Genomic DNA, 22,343 nt, shown 5'->3' on the forward strand with positions numbered 1-22,343 from the left:
AATTCCCTTTGTAATAAAGGCCAACATTCCATTAGCCTTCTTCACTACCTGCTGCACTTGCTCATTCACCTTCAGTGACTGATGAACAAGGACTCCTAGATCTCTTTGTATTCCTCCCTTACCTAACTTTACACCGTTCAGATAATAATCTGCCTTCCTGTTCTTATTCCCAAAGTGGATAACCTCACACTTATTCACATTAAATGTCATCTGCCAAGTATCTGCCCACTCACCCAGCCTATCCAAGTCACCCTGAATTCTCCTAACATCCTCATCACATGTCACACTGCCACCCAGCTTAGTATCATCAGCAAACTTGCTGATGTTATTCTCAATGCCTTCATCTAAATTGTTGACGTAAATCGTAAACAGCTGTGGTCCCAATACCGAGCCCTGTGGCACCCCACTAGTCACCACCTGCCATTCCGAGAAACACCCATTCACTGCTACCCTTTGCTTTCTATCTGCCAACCAGTTTTCTATCCATGTCAATGTCTTCCCCCCAATGCCATGAGGTACACTGTCGTGCAGTTTTATAAGAAAATTGGCTGGTAGGTTGTTCCAAGCATCTGGGAGAACTTACTACAGCTCTTCTGAGGACTTTGGCTGACTTGCTTGCTTCTGTCTCTCCAGGTATTCCCAGACAGCCTCGAAGATGTTGAAATCAGAGCCCTGTGGAGGTCATATCATCTTTTGCAGAACTCTAAACGGGGCAGGAAGTGCTCTGCACTGGCGAGTCAAAATTTGATTTTTTTGTCTCAAACAGGAGGTAGTTTGTCCATAGAAGAGCTGGAGGTAGTTGATCACCTGAGCCATGTGTTTGAGGTCATTGTCTTGCTGCAGAATGATACTGGGACTGATCAGACTTCTTGCTGATGGTATTGCGTAATGGATGAGAATCTGCTTGCGCTCTCAGCATTGAAGATTCCATTAATTCTGACCAGATCACCAATTCCATTTGCAGAAATACAGCCCCAAACCTGTAGGGAACCTCCACCATGCTTCACTGTTGGCTACAGATACTCATCTATGTAGCATTCTCCAGCTCTTCTGTGGACAAAACTGCCTCTTGCTTGAGGCAAAAGGATGTAGATGTGTTCCAGTGGATTCTGTGTGTTCAGAGTTGATAGCAGTGCTGGACGACTTGTGATTCAGAAGGGACATCAGTTTGATGTATCTCTCATCTGCTGCACTTGGATTCTGTGGCCAACCACTGAATTTCTGGTCCTAAACCTTGTCCGTTTCTTTGTTTCTTCAGGAGACCTTGGGCAACACATCTTGAGACTCCTGTCTGCCGCAGAGTTTCTGCTTGGCATAGTCCTTGCTGATGCATCATGACTACCTTGTGTCTTGTTGCTATGCTTACCCTTGCCATGGTGTAAGAATTAATGATTTGAAGGTTAAACTATCACATCTATCACACCTTCACCTTTTAGTCTGGTTGTTCTTCGCCCAGTTTGATTCCTCCTACACCCATTTCTGTTTCAGTTAATCAGTTTAGTTCATTCAACTTACTATGTCATTGATCATACATACTCAGCTTGTTAGCTATCTCTGCTAACAGCCATGTAACAGCCTAGCGGTGAGAATGCCATCTTTACGTCTAGGGTCAGTATGATCTGGGATAAACCAAACAGGAACGTCGTGATATGCCGATTAAAGGAACCTTGATTTGAGTGAATGCTGTGTAAATACCCATACACACTTATCAGTCAGCGAGAAGTAACAGATCCTATACCACATAAAATTGTAAAAAAAGTGTATTTACCAATTTCAGCATTACCAAACAGTTAATAGAAAAGGGTTTATTACAGTTAAACCAGTCCAATGCGCACATATATGTTGGAGCTCGTACTGCAGTATTCAGGGGTGTATCTCTTACTCGAGCACTCGACCTACGGTCTGCTCACGGTCTTTCACAAGCACCCACCACATTCCAAACTTTCCTCGGAGTTCATCTCGAACAAACTGGTTCTCTCTCAGGAGTATTGACCCTTTTGCCTTGGAGCCATTCATCTGCACAAAGCACTTCTGGCAATGGGGACTCTCCTTCCAACTGCATTCTGCGGCATCTTCCCTCGTGCCTCACTCTGCAGCTCCTTCCAAAAAGACCCCAAACCAGACTACTGTCCTTCAGAAAGCTCTTCCCCACTGCTCTCTAGAACCTTCTCTCACATCTCACAATCCTGATTGGATGACTCACATTCCTAAGCTGCACAGCATGGGTCCTTATCTTAGCCAAAGTCAAAATACACTTTCCGACATGGCACATTGCTTTTACAGAAAACTGCTAATATAAACTACCTCACAGCAGATCAGTGGAAGTCTTAACCAGGGCATTACACTCTCCCTCCACCAAAAATAGTCACGTCCTCATGACTATGAAACTTATTAAACCATTATTCAAAATATTCAAATGAAGTTCATGATTTCAGGGCATTCAATCCATTTGTAAATGGCAGTAATATATCTCACTATTGGGATGGACACAACACAGTTTATCTGGTGTGTCATATGCTCACCTATATGGGGGAATTCCTGACTCTCCAAGGCCTTCTAATCAGCACCTTCTTCAGCCTCAGACACTTATTGGGATCTTTCCTGTCTACTAGAGGATGCCTCCCTCGTCTATCACTCGTACCCTCCTGTAACCCAGGACCCCCTTTCCCATAATTAAACTTAGTTTCCTTCAGTTTAAGCAGGTGCTGCCAAATATCTTCAACCGGTGAGACCTCTCTCAGAAAGGTTTTTCCTCTGTCACTCCCATAATGTGAGTGTTTTGGAGCAACCAGCATCAAACTTGTCAGTAGAAAAGACACCTTTGCATTCCAACATCTTCTCGGTTTATCTCCTTTTCCATTCCATGGGTATCGGTGAATCAATAAAATTGAATGACTTCAATGTCAAATTCCTCGATCCAGGAGACCGTTTCTCTTCCATTTTCCCTGGAAAACTAGACACTACCATCACAGGAAAAAGATGGGCAATCAGCATTCCATGTCTGAGGGTAACATCTCTTCCTGAGGTGTTCCTGATAATCACTGTCATCCTGTTTGCCAAAGATTTCTGCAGGTCAGGTCTCACCAGCACTACTACTTCGATATCATTGGAACCATCCACCTGGATGGCCGAGGCGTTGGCATTCCGGCAAATTTGGGGGTTCCTGTCACTCTAGCTACTCCTCCAGGATGTAACATGACAGGTTTAGAGTGGGTTTACTGCACAGTATCTTGTTTCTGCTCATCATCCTGCTTAGGAGGAACTTGCACCTTCCCAAAAGCAGCTCTGAGCACAGGGTGAATGGACAGGGTTTTCAAGAAGTTCTCTCCTTGCATGCTCCCACAGCCTTCTCACAATGGAAATACTTGTTCCCACAAGAATGGGGTCTTCACCCTTTTCAACTGGATCAATAGTCTAAGTTACTCCGATATCTGCTTCCGAAAACTCCAGTTTTAACGACAAGTGCCCATTGTATGGGTACTCATTGGTACTAAGTCCCGGAATCTCAAGGGCACTGAATGGCATCAATGGTAAATGCGTCAAAAACTGGTTGTAAAATGATCTATAAAGCACAGTAACTTGAGAACCTGTGTCAAGAATAGCTCTAGCATAAACACCTTCAATCCATATGGATGATTTGGAGCTTAGTACCACTAAACCTTCAGGAATTGTTTTGCACTTTAGTATTTCCCTTAATACACTGATTGGAGTGTTCTCTATGATACAGCAGCCTGTTCCTTTACAGACAGACAGACATACTTTATTGATCCCGAGGGAAATTGGGTTTCGTTACAGCCGCACCAACCAAGAATAGTGTAGAAATATAGCAATATAAAACCATAAATAATTAAATAATAATAAATAAATAATGCCAAGTGGAAATTAGTCCAGGACCAGCCTATTGGCTCAGGGTGTCTAAAACTCCGAGGGAGGAGTTGTAAAGTTTGATGGCCACAGGCAGGAATGACTTCCTATGATGGTCAGTGTTGCATCTCGTGGAATGAGTTGCTGGGTTGCTCTGTAGTTTTGCTTCTTTTCCTCTCTGTTTGATTAACTGCTGACTTTTCAAAGATTTTCCTGTCCCCCTCAGTCTCGCTTGAAATGTCCATCTTCTCCACAGTTGTAACAGAAAATACTGGCCACCTCTTTAGTGAAGAGACCCTTTACAGCAGCATTCCTCTGCGTCTAAAGTCCTTCAGGTGGTTCAGGTTTCCCAGTAGATGTATCACATTAAGCTGAAACATTAGCAGAGTCCATCAAATCAGCTCAGCTTGAAGGTTTTCCACCTCATTCCTCAAAAGCTCTATCTCTGTGGTATCAGAAGTCACTTTAGCAGCAGAGGCTATCAGTGAGGACACTATTCATGTTTTGAAGATGTCCCACTTCTCAGTCATGCTTTCCTCCTCTCTAACTTCCCTGAGTAACTCGATAAAAGCTGGAGGAGGGCGCATCTTGCAGGTCATTCAGATGTTCAGAAAGTTCAAAGGTTCATGTATTATCAAGAATACAACTCTGAAATTCTTCAGCTCTCTGGGTAGCCAAACATCAGCTTGCCCTGCCCTGCAGCCTGCAGGAGATAGTGCAATCACATCATGTGACAGCACACCCTTCACAACTTGCTCCATCCTCAAGCAATTTCTCTCAAAGACAGTTGAATGCCCCCTTAGTGGCACAAACATTGCAGCAGTTTCTCCAACCTGAAAAGGTGGGCTGACAGCTTCTCTCCTTCCTAGAATGTGTGCCTAAGCGTTATCCTAAGATTGGCTGCGCTTTCAGCAGTGCCAAAAGCATCTTCCAGAGCTTGCAGGTAATTAGCCAATGTGGCTAATGGGTTTTCTGCCTTTAGGAACCTCACCATATCAGCTGCTGGATCCTTTAAACTATCTACCTGTCTCTGTTTTTTCATATTATCTAAGCACGGCCATTCATCCATGAACTGAGATGTCTGCTCATATTCTGAGGTGGCCTCATATTCTTCTTCCCCATCAGGTGTGAGCTTGACTCCAGAGAACACTCTCAGACTATGATAACTTTGGCATTTATCAACTAGTGATGTAATAGCTGAAACCAGCTCAGAACCTCTCAGGGACCCATTAGACTTTTTGCATCAGACAACTCTTTCCCCTCACTTTGCAGAAACAAAAACAACTTATCTTCACAGTCTTTACCCTCAGCTACATACCTGCCTTCTCTAAAAATATGGATTGCTATGACCCCACCTCTCTGGGGTCTCCCAGCCTATCAGATAGTGCAAATTCAGTTATGTCACTGCTAGTCTGCAGTAACATGACATCCTTACCAGCTGATTGAATGGTGTTTTGACCAATCAGTGCAACTTTTCCTAACACTTTTAAAGAACTCCGCACTCTCAGTAGCAGCTTGTTGGGAATTCGGACACCCAGCCTGCTCAGAACACAAGCATTATTTGTGAAGAACCGCTTGGAATCACACTATCCCTGTGGTATCCATAAAAACTATACCTTAATCACCTTCCCTGACACTAGCCTAACCACTGCCTTAAACACACAAACCAATGAATAAATCCCAAAACAGCAATCAGACAGCATCTAAAATACCTTGGTGATGGGCCCCACAAATGTAAACCTCTCGCCAGGGTTCATACACAAACTGAGCTCGATAGCTAACTCGGCTAACAGCCACATGGCTCAACGGTGAGAAGGCCAACCTTCATAAACAATATGTGTCTAGGGTCAGAATGATTTGGGGTTCAATAAAACAGCAACATTGTGGTGTTCAGATTAAAGAAATCTTGGTTTGAGCGAATGCTGTGTAAATACTGCCCATACACAATTGTCAGTCGGCAAGAAATTAACATATCGTATACCGCATAAAATTATAAAGGAAGTATGTTTACCAATTTCAGATTTATCAAACAGTGAAAAGAAGGAAGTCCATTACAGTCAAACCTGTCCATTGTGCACATGACCATTGGAGTTCATACTGAGGTAGTCTCTTCTCGAGCGCTGGACCCACGCTCTGCATGAAAGCACCCACCACATTCTGAACTTCCCCCAAAGTTCATTTCAAGCAAACTGGTGGTCTTTCTGGAGTATTGACCCTTCTTCCTTGGAGCCATTCATCTGCACAAAGTACTTCTTGCAGCTCCACAGCTCCTGCCAAAAAGACCCCAGACTAGACTACTGTCCTTCAGAAAACACTTCTCTAGAACCTGCCCACAATCCTGATTGGATGACTCGCATTCCTAAGCTGCACAGCATGAGTCCTTATCTTAGCCAAAGTCAAAACACACTTTACAGCATGGCACACTGCTTTTACAGAAAACTACTTGTATAGCCTTCTTCACAGCATAGCAGTGGAAATCTTAACCAGGGCATTACGTTTCTACAAAGTAATAAAGTTTTTATTTGAAAAGTGGTTTATTACTTAATACATTACTTTCTTTAAAGAAATACAGAAATTTCTCTAACATTCACTGTTTTTGAAGATGAATGTTCGGAGATCTAAAATTTGCTCTTTTCTACTGATGAAGTAATGTAGAAGACAAATTAAACAAAAACAAAATCTAGGGTGCCTAAGACTTTTGCACAGTTTGGTACATTAATGATCTGGATGGTAATGTGGTAAACTGGGTCAGCATATTTGTGGAGGACACCAAGATTGGGGGTGTAGTGGACAGTGAGGAGAACTTTCAAAGATTCCAGCAGGATCTGGACCAGTTGGAAAAATGGGATGAGATGGAATTTAATGCAGATAAGTGTAATGTTTTGTACTTTGGTAATACCAACGAGGGTAGGTCTAACACGGTGAGCGGTAGGGCATTGAAAAGTAAATTAGAACAGAGGGATCTGAGAATACAGATCCATAATTCATTGGAAGTGACATCACAGATAGATGGGGTAGTAAAAGAGTTTTTGGCGCATTGGCCTTCATAAATAAAAAGTTTTGTAAATCAGGAGTTGAAATGTAATGTTAAAATTGTATAAGACATCAGTGAGGCCAGATTTGTAGTGTTGTGTGCAGTTCTGTCACCTAGCTACAGGATAGATATCAATAAGTTTGAAAGAATGCAGAGAAAATTTACAAGGATGCTGCTGGGACTTAAGGACCTAAGGTAGGGAAAGGTTGAATAGGTTAGGATTTTATTCCCTGGACTGTAGGAAAATGAGAGGAGATTTGATAGAGGTATGCAAAATTATGAAGGGTATCAAGAGGGTAAATGCAAACAAGCTTCTTCCACTGAGGTTGGGTGTGACTGGGATAGAGATCATAAGTTAAGGTGAAAGATGAAATATTTAAGGGGAACTTGAGAGGTAACCTCTTCATTCAGAGGGTGGTGAGAGCGTGGAACGAACTGCCAGTGGAAGTGGCGGATGCAGGTTCGATTTCAACACTTAAGGGAAATTTGGATAGGTACATGGATGGGAGGGCTATGGAGGGCTAGGTGCCAGGCAGAACAACGGCTCAGCATGGACTAGATGGGCCAAAGTTGCCTGTTTCTGTGCTGTAGTGCTCTATGATTCTATGACTCTGTGCTCTGTCATACTCAATGTGATTATTTGTCTTACTACTTAAGAAAAGGGTTGTGTTCTGGGAGCACATGAAAAAATGCCATCAAAGACTGCTGACATATACTACCAAGTTTGGAGTTGTACAGTCAAAAGGAGATCAGATAAGACGTATGAATGTCCATCTAGTTTGGATGAATGGAAAACAGAGATGAGTGGGGTGGTGTGTAGGAGGGGTGAAGAAGCAATTTTGTGGGAGGGAAAATAAATTTTAAGAAAAAAATAATTAGCTTTAATTTCTCTTGTCATTCAGGATATTGAATCTCTGATGTCAGAAGGGAACAAGTCCCGAACAGTTGCTGCAACCAACATGAATGAGGAAAGCAGTCGTTCCCATGCAGTATTCAACATTATTCTGACACACACGCTGTGTGATCTCCAATCTGGGGTAATGATACTGATTTCATTTACTTTAGTTCTTCTTGTGCACCTGTTTCACATCAGACAGACGAAAACCAGTGATCAGTGGCTAGGCAGCAAAATGGGAGAAAAAAGATGGTGTGGAGAAATGGTGAGGCACTGAGAACAAAGCTTTCTGAGTGGGGGGGGGCGGGAGGAGTGATGAGGTAAGGATTGGACGTTTATTGACTATTATTGGAATAGAGGGTCCAAATGAAAGTAAGGATGAGAAAGTGAAAGGGACCTGTGAGGAGTGTGTGATTGCTCTGGGCCTGCACTTGACAAGAGTGAGCGGGGGATCTCATTGAAACTTATTGAATATTGAAAAGCCTAGATAGAATGGATATGGTGGGGATGTTTCATACAGTGGGTGAGCCTGCGACCAGAGGACACAACCTCCGAGTCGAGGAATGTCACTCAGAGTAGTAGATTGGAGACAGGAAGGAATTTTTTTAGCCAGCAGGTAGTGAATCTATGGAATTCATTGCCACAGGTGACTGTGGAGACTGTACCCAGGTCATTGGGTATATTTAAAATGGTGTTTGATCAGTTTTTGATTAAGGGTGTCAAAGGGTACAGGAGAATGGGATTGAGAGGGATAATAAATCAGCCATGATGGAATGGTAGGGCAGACTTGATGAGCTGAATGGCCTAATTCTGCTTTTATGTCCGATGGTCTTAGTTTTATGTCTTAAAATAATAGTTGCCTGTTTACTAGGATAGTGATACAATAATTAATACTCACGCCTCATGTGTCCAGAAACCTAGGTTTGATCTTGATTTTGGGTGTTCCCTTTGCAGAGTTTGTATGTTCTCCTCAGAATTTTGTATTTTTCTTCCACATCCCAACTGGTGGGTTGATTAGTTGCTGTAAAATAGTGTAGGTACTGGCAAGATGGTGGGAAAAAAGTTGATGGGTATGAGAGAGAGAATAAATTGTAGGGCTGCAAAGAAATTAATGGAAAATAGGTCTGATGGGGTTCAGCAATGGGCTGAATGGCCTCTTTGTATCATAGTATATTAAGTAAATGTGATGAAATTATCTGTAGAAATAGATGATCAGGAGCTACCATATTCCTAAGGGACAGATTGTACTTGATCAAGTGGCTACCAAAATGTTTGAGGAAAGATCATTTCCAGGTCTACAGGGAAAGAGTGGGGCAAATAAAGTGAATAGTAGCTGATTTGATAGGCTGAGTGGTGTTGTGATGAAATGATTATATGATTTCCAGTAGGAAGGGATGATAGAAAAAACAATGCAATGGTTGCGATTTAGGAAAGTTTGACAATCATAGATGGATTCATTAAAAAAACACACACGAAATGCTGGGGAGCTCAGCAGCTCAGGCAGCATCTATGGAAAGGAATGAATGGTCGACCTTTTGGGCTCAAACCCTGGATTTCCAGCATCTGCAGAATCTCCTGTGTGTATGGATTAATAAGGATCAGACTATGTGGTTAAGGTGGTGGTTAGAAAGTCTTAATCATAGTTTCTTGGATGTCGAACAGTGTTAAGTAGTTGGCACAATTATTTGGTACTCTATGTACTACATAAACGATTAGAACTAAGATAGCAGGGAAATTTGTTAATAATCAGATTAAAGATCACAGGAAATAGGGAAAATTAAGAACATGGAACCTCTTGTTAGAGGGTTTATAGTCATGCTGAATGGGTGTATGATCAGAATCAGGTTCAATATCACTGACATATGTCGTGATTTTATTTTGAAGCAGCAGGATGGTGCAATACATAGAATAAGCAGGAGAAGTAGGAATTACAGTAAAACTGATAATACCTTGTCTGATTCAGAAGTCCCAGCAGTTAGGTGGATCACCAGATGACATCTCCCTCTATCTTGCTGGGTCCTCATTTCCTGTGCTCACCTCCATCTCACTGGGATCCCAGTACCTGCTGTTGCTTCCATTATATTGGAGCCACAGTTCCCGAGCTCCCAGTTAACTGACCGGAATCCTATTTTCCCGTGCCCTTCTAAACTGGTCTGGTTCACGAGGGAATTTATTGTAATTCTGTGCAACATCTAGAAAAGTCAATTAAAAATGCTGCAACAAACAACCTGCTTGAGAAACTTAGTGGATTGAACACCATCTGAGGGCTGGGGGTGAGGTGGGAGGGGAAGAATTTTCAATGTTTCAGCTGAAAACCTTGCATTTAAGAAACTCTTAGATAGGCACATGGATGATAGGGATTTAGTTCAATTCGGTATTGTATTTGACACAGCCACTGTGGCCCAAGGACCTGTACTGTTCAATGTTTTGTCCTGACCTACGGATGAGACTCAACTCACTGAGTTCCTCCTGTAGATTATTTGTTGCTCTAAATTCCAGCATCAGCTGTCTCTTTTATGTTTGATTTAAAATATATTGGACTATTAATATGAATAATATTCAATAGTCTAGAAAATTTGCTAACTTTATACCACTGAAGTACTTGACATGCCTGCATATACATTTTAATTGAAAAAGGAAAAAAAATTCAAGCAAGCTAGTGGAAGTAAAAAGTTAAAAGATAGATAGATAGATAGATAGATACTTTATTCATCCCCATGGGGAAATTCAACTTTTTTCCAATGTCCCATACACTTGTTGTAGCAAAACTAATTACATACAATACTTAACTCAGTAAAAAAAAATATGATATGCATCTAAATCACCATCTCAAAAAGCATTAATAATAGCTTTAAAAAGTTCTTAAGTCCTGGCGGTAGAATTGTAAAGCCTAATGGCATTGGGGAGTATTGACCTCTTCATCCTGTCTGAGGAGCATTGCATCGATAGTAACCTGTCGCTGAAACTGCTTCTCTGTCTCTGGATGGTGCTATGTAGAGGATGTTCAGAGTTATCCATAATTGACCGTAGCCTACTCAGCGCCCTTCGCTCAGCTACCGATGTTAAACTCTCCAGTACTTTGCCCACGACAGAGCCCGCCTTCCTTACCAGCTTATTAAGACGTGAGGCGTCCCTCTTCTTAATGCTTCCTCCCCAACACGCCACCACAAAGAAGAGGGCGCTCTCCACAACTGACCTATAGAACATCTTCAGCATCTCACTACAGACATTGAATGACGCCAACCTTCTTAGGAAGTACATTCGACTCTGTGCCTTCCTGCACAAGGCATCTGTGTTGGCAGTCCAGTCTAGCTTCTCGTCTAACTGTACTCCCAGATACTTGTAGGTCTTAACCTGCTCCACACATTCTCCATTAATAAGTAGTGATAAGGAAGTAAAAATAGTGGCAAGTGGGTCAGTGCTTTAAAAAGGAGAATAGGAGGAGTAGTGGGTCATTTGGCCCATCGAGTCTGCTCTGGCATTCTATCATGGCTGACTTATCAATCTCATTCTCCTGCATTGAGGAACATAATAGAAGAAGCATTCCTTCCAGAGACCTGGAGCTATTTCTGAAGTCATTCTAATCTCCTCTCTCTCGGCAGACGCTGGGTGAGAAGGTGAGTAAATTGAGCTTGGTGGACCTGGCTGGCAGTGAGAGAGCTGCAAAAACTGGCGCTGCTGGGGATCGTCTAAAGGAAGGAAGCAACATCAACAAGTGAGTTACTTATATGCTTTTACTGTTGAAATACTGATTTCCTCTGTTAATCTAATCACAGGCATGCTGCTGAAGTGGTACCATGGTAAATCTTCAGATGACCTTTTCCAGCATATTTTGTTATTAAGCAAATTTATTATTAGGAGATCCAGCACGGTAACAGGCCATTCTGGCCCAAGAAGCCCGTGTGGCCCAGTTACACCCGTGTGACCAAGTAACCTACTAAACCGTACTTCTTTGGAATGTGGGAGGAAACCCATGCAGTCACAGGGAGAACGAACAACTAGAGAGAGCAGTGGAACTGAACCTGGGTTGATGGTGCTGTAATTACGCTAAGCTACTCGTTGTACTACTGTGCTGCCCCAACACAGATAGGTCGTCTGCCCCTTTCAGGGTAACTTGGGATGGGCAATTGAATGCTTGGCCTGTAAAGTCCACATGTCACGTAGGGGATTGGCTTTTTTGTCGGTCAAAAGCTGCTTCCACCATGTCTGTCATTGGCTCATTTAAAACTTGCGGCCTCTCTTTCCCTGGTTGCCTTGTGTGCCGTGGCACTGGTGTGCGGTTCCAAGCACCTCGGGTGTATGAGAATGGCACGTGAGGGCGGTTCGGCCTCTTCCCTTTTGTCTCTAGAGACTGGTGCTGAAGGACCATGGGGAAGGTATGCTCAAAAACCTAGAAAGCCCCCTCGAACTCTTAGCTAAGTATCTGGTGAATGGTTAGTTTTTAGTTTGTGTAACTTTGGTGGGGGGCTTGGATACTTGGTCGAATCTTGTACTGTTTGTAAATAAATAATTGATAGGCTTATTCATAATCAGTGTCTTCTGTCTCACTCACCAAACCCCATGGGTCTGCTTCCACATTACACCACATCCCTTGAATGAATGAATTATATATAGCTCGAGCTAGTTATACTGTACTTGAGGCAGAATATGGCTAAGTAATGGAACAGAGACATTTCACATCATTTCCCAATGACAGGCCCGCTTCTCACAATTGATCGTGAGCTGCATCATTAACAAAGAAAGATAAAATCAATGGGGAACTTCAGAAAAGTTATATTTGGATTAGGTTTAAGGGCAATTATAAACTGTAGGCTGGAGATAAGCAAATAGGCAGTGATTAAGCAAGCAAAACCATATATTGTTTAGTATTCCATTTCTGAAGTCATTTAAATTTAAATCCTTGGCAGATACGCTGCTGGAATTTTAATTATCAGGTTTTAATTTCAAAGCTCTTGCTTGCTTAATCTGCCTATTTGCTTATCTGCAGCCTACAGTTTATAACTGCCAATTATTTTATTGTCCTTAAACCTCATCCATATCTAATTTTCCTGTTGTAATGTAGAAGAGCTGCTCTTGCCAGGAGTTGCTTATTACTTTATCATTTCCTGTCAGTCTCCCTGTGTACGGATACTCCTGCTCCTAACATCACTTTATGTACACACACACACAATCAATCTATGAATATAAGCTAATCTTACCTATATACATTCAGCTGCCCTCAACAGTTATTGTACATTGTGTTTTATAGGATTGATTTTTTTATTTATTGTGTTTTTGTGCATATTTTGTTTTTATTGCTGCATCAGATCCAGAGAAACAATCAGTTTATTTTCCTTAACTCTTATGTACTAAAGAAAGAAAGAAAGAAAGAAAAAAACATCTTTAGACTTGAGTCTGGCAGCAACTGTGGATGCAGAGTTTGAAAGAAGTTTTATTAGGTGGCTTGTAAGCTTGCCATCGAAAACATCAAGTCTGACACTTAAAGAAGAATATTAGACAATACTGGGTGGCATAGCTAGTAAACCTACTACCTTATCGTGCCTGAGACCTAGGTTGAGTGCTTGGAGTTTGCATTTTGCTCTGTATCTTTCCTTAGAATGCTCTGGTTTCCCCCACATCCCAAAGGCATGCGGGTTGCCTGGTTAATTGGCAGTTGTAAATTGCTCCTGATATGTTGGACAGTCATGGAATCTAGGGGGAATTGATGGGAATGTTTGATTCATTAGTCAGGGGATTGAATTCAAGAGCCGCAGGCTAATGTTGTAGCTCTGTAAAACCCTGATTAGCCCATGCAGGGAATATTGTGTTCATTTCTAGTCCCTCATTGTAGAAAGGATGCCGAAGCTTGAAAGAAGGTGCCGAGAAATTTACCAGGATGCTGCCTGGACTAGAGAGCTATGAAGATAGGTTGAGCGAGCTACGGCTTTTCCCTTTGGAGCGAAGGAGGATGAGACGTGACTTGGAGGCACAGATGGGGTGGATAGCCAGAGATTTATTCCTAGGCGGCCATGGCTAATACCAGGATGAATAGTTTGAAGGTGTTTGGAATAAAGTATAGGAGGGATGTTGGGGGGCAAGTTCTTTACACACAGTGGTGAGTTCGTAAAACTCCCTGCCAGAGGTGATGGTAGCGGCAGATACATCAAGAGTATTTAAGAAACAATTAGGCATGTGGATGATAGAAAAATGGAGGGCTACGTGGCAGGGAAGAGTTAGATTGATCATGGAGTAGGTTATAAGATCAGTACATCATGGCCAAAGGGCCTGTATTCTGGTGTAGTTTTCTATGTTCTATAATGTAGAATTAGTGCGATTCGGTGGCTGATTGTTATTGTAGACTAAGTAGGCTGAGAGACCTATTTCAGTGATACATCTCCCTGAAAGTGTTTAATGGGCTTGCTAGTCATCTTTAACATCTGTTTTAATCTCTGGAACTAACTAATAATGTTTCTTTGTGCTGCTGTTTCAGATCCTTGACAACTCTAGGCCTGGTGATCTCTGCTCTGGCAGATCAGGCTGCTGGTAAAAACAAGAACAAGTTCGTCCCCTACAGAGATTCTGTGCTGACCTGGCTACTCAAGGTAAACTGAGATTGTTTTCCAAGATAGTTAGTATACATGTATTTTGTGGTCTGTAGGAGTCATGGATGTATTCCCAATTTTTATAGTTTGAAGAGTGGAGCCTAAACAGTTGTGGGTTCGGGAGAGTACGGTGACAGTAAGCTGAATGATCTTTCCTCTTTATTCTGAGCCAACTTTAGGGGGTGGGTTTGAGGAAGAAAGTACAAAAATACAGCAATGCATTTGTTCACATCTTGTGCTGGGAAGCTTTGAAATGAACCGACTACCATGCTGCCCTTGCTGTTATAGTGAATGGATTGTGGACAGAAATAAACTGATGATGGTGGGGGAAACAGTAAGAGTATAATCAAGGAGATTGTGTGAAAGCCTGTGTATAGTTAACTTTGCCACAGGGTAGACCCAGAATGAGGACTAACTTCTGTCAGCTGTTATTCAAAACATGTGATGTAACCTGATTTCACATATTGAAACAGGAAGCACAATGAGACGGCACTGAGCACACGCCCTCCAGAAGAATGCTGTGATTATTTGTTTCTCAGTCGAGCTTGTTCTCAAATACAGTTCGGGATGTTTGCTTCCTAGTTTAGGCCATTCTTTACCATCTGTGCCAAAAATGGCTATCATGCACCTGGGGGGGAGATGGCAGGGAAGGAATGGTAAGGGAGGTGGGGGACAAAAAAAAATCATTGTCTTTTCCAGTACAAACTCCGTCCCCTTCAAATGAGCAAGACTCTTTGCAATTCTCACATCGTGTCAGGATGCTGTTCATTGGCTATCGCTCAGCATTTAACACCACCATTCCCACAGTCCTGATCGATAAGCTACAGAACCTGGGTTTCTGTACCTTTGCAATTAGATTCTTGACTTCACCAGAAGACCACAATCTGTGCGATTGGTGATAATAGCTCTTCCTCACTGACAAAGAACACTGACGCACCTCAGGGGTGTGTGCTTAGCCCACTACTCTACTCTCTAGAACCATGACTGTGTGGCTAGGTATAGCTCGACTGCCACCTATAAATTTGCTGATGATACCATCGTTAGTAGGATCTTGGAGATGAGAGGGCGTACAGGAGTGAGATATACTAGCTCATGAGTGGTGTTGTAGGAACAACCTTGCACTCAGTGCCAGTAAGATGAAAAAGCTGATTGTGGACTTCAGAAATGGTAAAACGAGGGAACGCAAACCAATCCTCAGAGAGACCGGAAGTAGAGGGAGTGAGCAATTTCAAGTTCCTGGGTGTCAAGATCGCTGAGGATCTAACCTGGTCCCAACGTATTGATGCAGCTATACAGAAGGCAAGACAGCAACTATACTTCATTCGGCGTTTGAAGGTTTATTACTGAAAACACTCAAACTTCTATAGTTGTGCATTAGAGAGCATTCTGACAGGCTGTATCACTGTTATAGGGTGGCTACTGCACAGGACTGAAAGAAGCTACAGAAAGTATAATATTAGTCAGCTCCATCTCTGTAGTTTCCGAGTCATTTTCTAGGAGCGGTATCTCGGTAACAAATTTCATGACATGGGTCAGTGATATTGATTCTTATTCTGCTGCTTATTTCTCACCAGCTATCAGTCACAAAAATCACACTTTTTTGAATGTAATTACACGTTATTTAAAAACTGTCCACTCTAAGCATGGTGTAGTGTCTAATGGCCACACAAGCACACTCGCCTGACAATAGTTAGAAACTGTTCAAACAGTCTACTGCCCCAACAAAACAGCAGTGTTCCAAATAAACGAAGGGAATCCCGGCTATTTTCTCGATTAGTTTTTGTTCTCTAACAGTTATCTCATAGAAGTGGCTGCCCCGATTAACTGGTGGCCCAATTAACTGGAATCCACTATATTTTGTGTTTCTGCTGCATTAACCCCAAGCTAAGATAAATTACGGTGTATTAATCGATCTAACTATGTGTGAATAGATAAGCCATCTTTTGTATGGTAAAGTACAGCAATCCCATAATGGTGACTATAAACCATTGACAATCAATCCTTTAATCCATAGGATTGTGTTTTTTCAATTCCTATTATTAAAACATGCAAATCAAAATTGTACCTGCTGTATTTTTAAGAATTGGTTCTTGTAAGAATTAGAATCTTTATTTGGGGTCTTGCATAGCAAATTTAATCATAGACTTTTCACAAACTATTTGAATCTGGATTGAGATTAGGAAATCACAGCGCTTGCCTCACTGCCAGGAGTAAGGTGAATTAAGTTTGTTCAGTCGCATTTTCCTGTTCTAAAGCGTTTTTTGTTGTAAAACTGTTCATAATTTTTAAGGCGTGGAGAAATTTTCCTGCTGATCTCGAAGAAAACTACCTACAAAAATCTCAAAAATTTTATGGTTTTGATGTAGGTAAACGAGCCTGATTACCTAACCTGAGCTGTACTGAGCTCAACAATGAGTTTGGTTTGGGTCTAATGTATGCAAGTATAGCACAGGAACAGGTCCTTCAGCCCACAATGTCTGTGCCAACCATCATGCCAAGATGTTCTGAGAGAAGGCTAGGGTTTAATTGTTTTTGGATCATGCTGGTCTGACTCAGTATCGTATCCTGGTCAGGAAAGTTTGCTTGGTTATAACCTTCATAAGTCTGAATAGTATTTGTTGGAGATTACATTTATGATGATATACAGGTCAGATATGGGGAAATAAAAAGTAAAAATGTATGAATTAGCCCACTTTTAATTTTGTATCTGAGCAGACCAGTAGTAGAATTTTTGTTCTGTCAGCTTGCGGGCATTTTTGGCATCTTGCAGAGGTGATGCAGTCATACAGGCGAAACAGCCAATTGCATTGAATAATTCTCAGGGGCAGTAATTTGGAAGAACAGAACTCTCACTTTTAATTAGCTTTGTGTTTTACAGAGAGCAATGAAAAACATTAGGACATACTGACGGATATGGAAGATGAAAATACTAAACTATAAAAAAAACATTAATTGTATTTTGAAACGATTGAGGGGATCAGATTCCCAGAGTATAATTATATACTGAGAGCAAAGAGGTGGTTTACCAGCAAACCTGGCTGAATCTGTTGTTTTTCATCTTGAAATCTCAGTTACATCTTATTTAACATGGAGCAATTTCAGGCTTTATTTACAGTTACTGAAAATTGAATTTCTCAACAGTTCACTGAGTTTGGCTGTTAGCTTGGAAAAATCTACACAACGTCCTTTTAAAGAACAAAAGCAAAAATAGAGCAAAAAATAGTGGGAAGTTGGAGGACTGGGAAGCTTTTTTAAAAACCAACAGAAGGCAACTAAGAAAAGTCATTAAGAAGGAAATGATGGAATACAAAAGTAAGTTAGCCAATAAAAATTGAAAGAAAATGCCAAAAGTTTCTTCAGATCCATTAGATGTAAAAGAGAGGTGAGAGTGGATATCGAACTGCTGGAGAGGTAGTAATGGGGGAATAATGAAATAGCGGATCAACTGAATAAGTATTTTGCATCAGTCTTCACTGTGGAAGATACTAGCAGTATAGTGGAAGTTCTAGGTGTCAGGGGTCATGAAGTGTATGAAGTTGCCATAACTAGAGAGGAAGTTCTTGGGAAACTGAAAAGTCTGAAGGTAGATAAATCAACCTGGACCAGATGGTGTACACTCCAGAATTCTGAAAGAAGTGGCTGAAGCGCTCGAGAAGGCATTAGTAAGGATTTTTCAAGAATCACTAGATTCTAGAATGGTTCTGGAAGATATGAAAATTGCAAATCTCACTCCATTCTTCAAGATGGGAGAAAGGCTGAAAAACAAACAAACTATCAGCCAGTTAGTCTGACCACAGCGGTTGGGAAGATGTTGGAGTTGATTGTTAAGGATGAGATCTCAGGGCAGTTGGAGGCACATAATAAAAATAGGCCATAGTCAGCATGGTTTCCTCAAGGGAAAATCTTGCCTGACAAATCTGTTGGAATTCTTTGAAGAATTAACAAGCTGGATAGATCGGATGATGTGTATTTGAATTTTCAGAAGGCCTTGGACAAGGTGCCGCACATGAGGCTGCTTAACAACCTACGAGCCCGTGGTATGACAGTAAATATCCTAGCATGGATAAAACAGTGGCTGACTGGCAGGAGGCAATGAGTGGGAATAAAGGGAACCATTTTTGGTTGGCTGCCAGTGACTAGTGGTGTTCTACAGGTGTCTGTGTTGGGACCGATTCTTTTTACATGACATGTCAATGATCTGGATGATGGAATTGATGGCTTTGTTGCAAAGTTTGCAGACTTTCAAATATGAAGATAGGTGGAGGGGCACATAATTCTGAGGAAGTAGAGAGACTACAGGAAAACAGATTATGAGAATGGGCTAAGAAATGGCAGATGGAATACAGTGACAGAAAGTGTACAGTCATGCACTTTAGTCGAAGAAATGAAAGTGTTGTCTATTTTCTAAATGGAAAGAAAATACAAAAAACTGAGGTGCAAAGGAACTTGGGAATCCTTGTGCAGGATTCCCTGAAGGTTAATTTGCAGGTTGAGTCTGTGGTGAGGAAGACAAATGCAATGTTATCATTCATTTCAAGAGGACTAGAATATAAAAGCAAGGATGTGATGTCAAGACTTTATAAAGCACTGGTGAGGCCTCACTTGGAGTATTGTGAGCAGGTTTGGGCCCCTTATCTTAGAAAGAATGTGCTGAAACTGGAGAGGGTTCAAAGGAGGTTCACGAAAATGATTCCAGGATTGAATGGCTTGTGTGGCTCTGGGTCTATATTCACTGGAATTCAGAAGAATGAGGGGTGACCTCATTGAAGCCTATCGAATGGTGAAAGGCCTTGATAGAGTGATGTGGAGAGGATGATGGAAGTGTCTAAGACCAGAGGACACAGCCTCAGAATAGAGAGGCATCCTTTTAGAATCAAAATGAGGAAAAAGTTCTTTAGCCAGAGAGTGGTAAATCTATTGAATTCTTTACCACAGGCAGCTGTGGAGGTTGATAGATTCTTGATTGGCCAGGGCATGAAGGAATATGGGAAGAAGGCAGGAGATTGGGGCTGAGAGGGAAGTGGAACAACGATGATGAAATAGTGAAGCAGATTCAATGGGCCAAATGGCCTAATTCTACTCCTCTATATTATGGTCTTTTGGCCTTTTAAAGAACAAGGAATCACTAACAGCAAGCTCTGGATTTCTGCATTAAGCTACACATACTTGTACTCTGAAAGTTATTGTCAGACTTCCTCCACTGTAGCACTGAGTGCTGATCATCTCATTGTCCTCATTGTAAAGACAGGACCTTTAGAGAAATCACCTTTCCAATACCCCGGCAAGCCACCACTCGACGTGTGACCATTTTATTGATTTGGCCAAGGGGTAAATGGAACTTTGTTCAAACTCATGCAAATCGTGGTGCCTTTCATTGCTGGGATGATCAAAATAGAGGCTAAAGATCAACACAAACAAAATGCTGGAGGAACTCAGCATCAGGCAATGTCAGTGGAGAGGTACAAACAGCAGATATTTCATTCAGGCCAAGACCCCTCAATATTTCCAGCATCTGTAGAATCTGTCATCTTTAGAGTTTATATTATTCAGTTTATTGAGAGAATCAGCAGAGACCAGACCCTTCCGACCCAGCAAGCTGCCCTGCCCAGCAACCCACCTATTTAACTCTAGCCAAATCACTTTTAATGTTACGTGGCATTTAAGTGCAGAAATATATCTTTATAAGCTGTTAAAACAATATGTACTCACAAGGTGTCAATTATGCTATAAAGGTATAACTGTACCTTTATACCTTCACTGCAGATGGTAGATCCCACATCACCAAATTCAGGAACAGTTGTAACTGTACAACCATCTGGCTCCTGACCCAGTGTGGATAACTTCACTCATCTCAACACTGAACTCATTCCACAACCTTTCAGCTCACTTTCAAAGACCCTACAACTCATGTCCTCAGTGTTATTTATTTATTGTTGTTACATATTTCTTTTGCATTTGCATAGTTTGTCTTCTTTTGCACATTGGTTTTTTGTCAGTCTTTAATTGTGTGTAATTTTTCATTGATTCTGTTGTATTTCTTTGTTCTACTGTGACTGCCTACAGGAAAATGAATCTCAGCGTAGTATATGGTGAGCCTAAGCACAGCTCCATTGCCCTTAAGTTTGCAGATGACACCACTGGTGAGGTTGAATCGAAGGTGCTGACGAATCAGCAAATAGGAGGAAGATTGAAATTCTGGTTGGGTGGTGCCACAACAGCAACTTCTCACTCAGTGTCAGCAAGACCAAGGAACTGATTTCAGGAGGAGGAAACCAGAGGTCCATGAGCCAGTCCTTGTCGGAGGGTCAGAGGTGGAGAGGGTCAACAACTTTAAATTCCTCAGTGTTATCATTTCAGAGGATCTGTCATGGGTCCAGCACACAAGTGCCATCGTGAAAAAAGTATGATAGCACCTCTATTTTCTAAGGAGTTTACAAAGATTCGGCTTGTCATCTCAAATTTTGACAAATTTCTATCGATGTGTGGTGGAGAGTATATTGACTGGCTGCATCATGGCCTGGTATGGAAACCCTTGTACAGAAAAGCCTACAAAAAATAGTTAATACAGCCCAGTCCATCATGGGTAAAGCCCTCTCCGGCATTTTACGTGGAGCGCTGTTGCAGGACGGCAAATTCCATCATCAGTGACTTCCATCATGCAGGCCATGCTCTTTGCTCACTGCTGCTGTCAGGAAGGACTCACAGCACCAAGTGCAGAAACAGTTATTACCCCTGAACCAGAGGGGATAACTTCACTTGCCCCATCACTGAACTATTCCCACAAACTATGGACTCGCTTTCAAAGACTCTTCATCTCATGCTCTTGATATTCACTGCTTATTTATTTATCTATTCATTTCCCTCTTTTTGCATTTGTGCAGTTTGTCGTTTTGTTTTTGCATATTGGTTGTTTGTCCATCGTATTGGTGTGGCTTTTCATTCTATTGTATTTCTTATATTACTGTCAATGCCTGCAAGCAAATGAATCTCAGGATATTGTATGGTGGTGTATATGTACTTTGATAATAAATTTACTTTGAACTTTTTTCTTCTGCAAAATCTAGGACAGTCTTGGTGGAAATAGCAAAACGGCAATGATAGCGACAGTGAGTCCCTCAGCCGACAATTACGACGAAACGCTGTCAACGCTGAGGTACGCAGACAGAGCCAAAAACATTATTAATCATGCTGTGGTGAATGAAGATCCTAATGCCCGGATCATCCGGGAGCTCCGCGAGGAAGTAGATAAACTGCGGGAACAACTCTCCAGAGCAGAGGTATGATGTGGTAGGAATCCTGGATTTGAAGCAGGGCAGTATTCTGGTTTGTTAGGAATAGCTTGGTAAGATGTGTATTGACTGTTCAAAAGAGGACATGGAAATGGAAGTAAGTGTAAATACTAAACACCATTTCTGATTCTTCACAATGTATTAGCTACACAGAATCTTGTGCTACAGCATGTTTTTACTCGCGTAGTGAATGGTGACGTGTACTTTGTTAATAAATTTACTCTGAACTTCGCACATTTTGATGAAATGCAGTTGACTGATCCAGATGTTGCATATAATTCATGCACCTGGAGGTAATGTATTCAATTATTCAAAACTGCAGAGGCCTAAAGTATAAATTGTTTATTTGCAAAACTGTTTTAATCTGAGTGGCAGAAATGCTGTGGATAGAGCAGCAAAGGGGAATTAAAGGGCTCTAGCGGCCCCTGCTGGCAAACTTTTGCATTCACCTTCTAATTGCAAAATTCGCTTGGCTGTGTGATCCTATACTCAGATATTTATTAAATGATAACTCAGTTGGTCTCTGCTGTTCCTTTGGATTTATTGGTTGCGTGAAGAGAAGGAGCCTGCTATATGACCAACAGCTTTCTCCCCATATTGTACTGCCCTGGCCTACATATCATATAGACAGCTTGGACATAATATCCATGGTTGACCCTGACCAACAGAAGGCCTCAAGA

At 41.7% G+C, this 22,343-nt stretch overlaps 1 protein-coding gene across 2 annotated transcripts in view; it reads left to right on the top strand.

Annotated features, from left to right (window-relative positions):
• Positions 1-22,343, top strand: part of LOC140730856 (kinesin-like protein KIF13B) — a 274,790-nt gene that overhangs the window by 148,434 nt on the left and 104,013 nt on the right. For both annotated transcript variants that reach the window (XM_073051815.1, XM_073051816.1), the window contains exons 8-11: positions 7,801-7,935; positions 11,396-11,508; positions 14,263-14,374; positions 21,439-21,651. In XM_073051815.1, the coding sequence (XP_072907916.1) occupies positions 7,801-7,935; positions 11,396-11,508; positions 14,263-14,374; positions 21,439-21,651 (573 nt within the window). The remainder of the gene's footprint in view (positions 1-7,800; positions 7,936-11,395; positions 11,509-14,262; positions 14,375-21,438; positions 21,652-22,343) is intronic.

The sequence above is a fragment of the Hemitrygon akajei genome, chromosome 7 (genome assembly GCF_048418815.1).
Source record: "Hemitrygon akajei chromosome 7, sHemAka1.3, whole genome shotgun sequence".
Lineage (NCBI taxonomy): Eukaryota > Metazoa > Chordata > Chondrichthyes > Myliobatiformes > Dasyatidae > Hemitrygon > Hemitrygon akajei.